At 42.7% G+C, this 4,526-nt stretch overlaps 1 protein-coding gene across 1 annotated transcript; it reads left to right on the forward strand.

Annotated features, from left to right (window-relative positions):
• Positions 1 to 506: 506 nt before the first annotated feature.
• On the forward strand, positions 507 to 2,817 carry LOC103772023 (protein FAM72A-like; the record flags this gene model as incomplete). Its single annotated transcript, XM_008939343.1, has 3 exons — positions 507 to 652; positions 1,731 to 1,855; positions 2,723 to 2,817. Coding segments are annotated over 3 exons (366 nt in total), but the record flags the coding sequence as incomplete, so codon positions are not given.
• Between the last annotated feature and the right edge of the window lie 1,709 nt (positions 2,818 to 4,526).

Genomic DNA, 4,526 nt, shown 5'->3' on the forward strand with positions numbered 1-4,526 from the left:
AGCCGTCAGAATCTGAAACAAATCCCTCTGAGCAGAACAAACCTGATCTCGCACCGGTTCCAGAGCGACTCCCCTCCGAGCTGGTGACGCGCCGCTTTCCCATAGCGAGATTTGAATGCTAAGGAAATAAGGTTGCAAAATAACATGTTAATAAGAAAGTACGGGTTAAAATGGAGATAAGAAATCAAAGGCTCGGGATTAAACGTCCTAGCCTTCAAGGTATTGTTCTGTAATCCGGGTTGAGATTCGGCAGGAGCTGGGGTGGTGTCTGAGGGCAGGGTTCTGGCTGACAGAGCCCAGCGGCAGGGCCCGCACCACGCTCGCCCAGCACCACGTTCTGCTCCATCATCAGAGGACTCGTGGTCCTCTCACAGGGCTCTGTTTCCCTACGAGTATGTCTGGCAGCTGATGGGGGAAAAGGAACTCTGTGCTCTTGGGAAAGTTACAAAAAAACCAAAGCGAACAAAACATACCAAACTCATGGTAACATTTTGTTGCGACTTCAGACCTGTGTTACCAAAACGTTACCGCTGTCATCACAGCCGCTCTGTATTTTCACTTTCTCCCCCTCCAGCACTGTTGATTTCATCGGAAGCTGCTATTTCACCGAGATCTGCAAGTGCAAGCTGAAGAACATCGCCTGTCTGAAGTGGTGAGAAGGCTGTTCAGTGAACCAGCACCTCCCCCAGCACCTCCCAGTGCTCTCAACCTGCTCCCTGCAGACAGGGCAGTGCCAGAGCGAGGGGAGGAATGAACAGATTGCACGTTCCACTTCAAATTTAATGCTGTTTGATAGAAACTCAGCCCACTACTCCTGGGCACGGCTGCCACTCTATTTCTGTGCGAGTCCCCAGTGGAAATGTGACAACCCTGTCAGTAGTCTGAGTGTATGGGAAGGCTTGTATGCCACCTGCCTGATTAAACGTCTGCTTCAACACCAAGATAATTGTGTGAATAAGGCTGCAGCAAGAAGTAGTTACTCATATTCTAATTAATAGAACATCCTCTTGGCAGATCTGGTTGTTGCTAGCAGATGGAACATGCTGTCACTGAAGTTCTTGGAGTTCTTTTATCCTCCCTATTAATGCCTGATATTTAAGAGTAAAAACAACAACTCTCAAACAGCTCACAGTTATTTGAGCTGATCCTTTCAGCTTTGTAATGAAGACTTTTATCTTGCTCAGATTTAAACTGTGGGGGGGGTTGTGATATTAAATACACAGTATTTTAGACAGAAATAGAGAAACTGAAATATCTCAGCAGAGCCCATGACTGAGCAAGCAGGAAAATGGTCGTTCTAGGTCTCAACCCAGGAGACTAGATAAGGCTTTGATGTTCTCAGCCTCATTAACTCCTGCTGCTGACATCCTCCTGTGCACAATGCTTCTGTGCAGATGGATTCTATGTGCCTGATGGAATTCCAATGGAATCACTGGCCTCCCAAAAAAAATACATCACCATTTGTTGGTGTGTAAACTAATCTGGATCAATTTAGGTTACTAAATGGTTCTCGATGCCGAAGATCTAAAACTTAGATGTTTTGTGTGTACTGACAGACACTCCCCCATTATTTAAGATGCTTGTTTAACTACATTCCCTTAACTTTATGAAAATAGGAGTGTTACATAATGGTCTGGTACTGCAGCTATTTAATTTGAACTGGAAAAGCCACCAACATCTATCTCCTCATCAGGCGTTCGTGGTGCTCATCATGTCCCTTGTCTTTCCAGTGGTAACATCGTTGGTTATCATGTGATTTCTCCCTGCAAACCTTGCCTGCTGTCCTGTAACAATGGCCACTTCTGGATGTTTCATAGCCAAGCAGTCTTTGGCATCAACAGACTAGACCCTTCTGGTAAGGAGCACGTTTCCTTCCCTTCCTTAAGATCTTGAATTCTAAGTTCTCCTTCTAATGAGGCATCTCAGTATAGTTAAAGCATATGGAGGGAGCATAACATATGGAGGCATAAAGCAGGCGTTACTGCATTGCTAAACCAGCACACTGCTTTGGGGGAGGGAGCTGGAGCTGCTTTGTGATTGAAAATTTAAGTGGAAATTTATCTCCATCAGAAAAAACTTAACCTCCCCCTTCCGCGGACAGCAGTCAGGACTTTCTGAAGCAGTATTATAACTGTGTAAACAGCCAGCAGCTGCTATTTATAGTGGTATGTATAGCTTTACTGAGCTATTAGGCAGCTGTCCAACAGGCACTCTTTTGGGGTGAGTCACGTTGTCACTTTGACCCTATACAACTGAGTCCTCAAGAGCTCGGGCTGGAGCTGCGAGTTCCCTCAGGTAGGTGCTGTCTGGGTGCCAAGGCTCTAGCATCATTTGCCTCGAGTCCTGGGGCACACATAGCATTCTGACAAATCATTTCTCCTCCATCCAGATGGGAGCAACTTACTGTCTAAAGCTCTCAGTGTCACCTGTGTTTATTTAGAAATAAATCAGCCATGAGGGGATTGTCAATAGCGACGTGAATGAGCCATTTAAACACATCTCTGGGCAGGGACTTGATCTTTGCACTATGTCACAACACTTCCAAGATCACTTTGGAAGAAAAATAAGAAATAGTCTTGATATATTTATCAGGAACATGACTTACTAGGTTTTGCAATTATTATTTTCCCTGAAAATAGTTGCACAACATAAATAAGGTCATAATCCAAAAATACCTTTTTGTTTTTTTCTCTGCTTTGTCTTCTTACCTCCTTCCCACCAGGTGTGAATGTCTTGCTCTGGGGCAACTTGCCAGATTTGGAGGAAAGCACAGATGAAGACACGTCCTCCATCTCTGAGGAGGAGTATATCAGATAAATGTTATCTCTATTATACTACAGTATCTTCCCCAGATTCGTTGCACTGCTTTTTGGTTTGGATTTCTTCTCCTGCTGGCCTGTCAGAGCTTAAACAATACAGGAAACCAGAAAATCTGGAAAACAATCCTAAAAAATGAAAGTATCATCTTTGTCTTTCACTGTAGCCTTCCTTAGGCTCTTGAATCTGCCTGGTGTGTAAATTGTGAGCAGGGACACACCTTAGTTAGATCTGGAAATGCAGGTGGAAGGTGCATCTGGGTCTGGTTTGCTTTCTACTTTTAAGTCTCTCTGATAGTCTTTCTTAACTGTATTTTTCTTCTTTCCTTAAACAGTATTCACAGAGCAGTTTCAGTTGCAAGTGCAGCTTAAAAACCTTAAACAGCCACTCTGGCTGATGAAGTTCTCAAAGAGCTTTGGCTTTCTACTTTTAAGTCTCTCTGATAGTCTTTCTTAACTGTATTTTTCTTCTTTCCTTAAACAGTATTCACAGAGCAGTTTCAGTTGTTGTAAGTGCAGCTTAAAAACCTTAAACAGCCACTCTGGCTGATGAAGTTCTCAAAGAGCTTTGCTTCTGTGGTCACACAGACCACTGCCCAGAGCTTTTCTTCTGAGTGTAGAGAGTTGCTGAGTAAGTGGCTTAAAGGCTTGGAGCTTTGGCTCTGTGATCTGGCTCTCCTGCCTTCAGCAGCTTGTTCTCTGGGCAGCTGAATCATGCCAGGATGCTCCTGAACACAGACTGGGAACCAATCTTATGGAGACTTCCTGTCTTCATCTTTCAGTATTTTTAGGATCATGTTTCTATAGAGATCAAGTTCATTTTCTTTTCCCCTGATAAAACCTGAATACTGCAGTTAATGGCAAATAGAACTTCAAGGCTACACTGGAGTTTAAGGTCAATAATAAAACTATGCAGTTTTAGGTGTTATTTTTTTCCCCTTGTAGGGGAGGCATCCCTCCAAAACAGAACTCAATCATCTGATTGGGTCTTTTTAGAGAAAGGAAAGTGTTCAGGTTAAATATTTGGTGTTCATGCCTAATCTTACATCCTGAAGCACAGAGACAATCTGGTTCCTCTAAGAAGTGGTGGATTCCAAGCTCATTACCTGAGTTGTTACAACTCTAGTATTTAATTTAGGAACTAAATAATGTCCCCTTCAGCTAGTCACCTTAAAGATCCCTTTTAGAAAACCCAAGGTACAGTCATAGAAGAGAACAAAGTACGTTTTAAATTTTGGATTGATGCCAAAAAAGTGTTTTATAACCTCTTGGGATGCTTGGAAGAGGTGCAATGAAGGCAGATCTGAATTGTCTTAGTACTTTTACTGCATGTTGTAGATTTCTTAATTCATGGTACTACCTCTTCTGCATTGTTTAATGTATATTCCTATATATATATGTGTATGGCTGGCTGTCTTGTTTTGGCTTCCTGTGTTATGTCTGCTCATGAAATAAAAAATCTTGGACTAATTTCTGGGCTGTAATAAATATGGATGTGTAATCACATCAGATAATCAAAACAATGAAATAGCATCTTCTGTTAAACTAGTTGAATAATTAGGTCCTTACTACTATGCTTTTAGAGACCCAAAAAGTCCCCTCCTTTTTAGGCTGGCAAACCTGACAGCTTCTCAGCCTTAAAGGTGTTTATTGAGTCAGCTCCTCTGTAGCACAACTTCCCCCTTTTTGCCAGTTTTCTGTGCAGCAGGA

This window comes from Merops nubicus, unplaced genomic scaffold, assembly GCF_000691845.1.
Source record: "Merops nubicus isolate BGI_N331 unplaced genomic scaffold, ASM69184v1 scaffold32574, whole genome shotgun sequence".
NCBI lineage: Eukaryota > Metazoa > Chordata > Aves > Coraciiformes > Meropidae > Merops > Merops nubicus.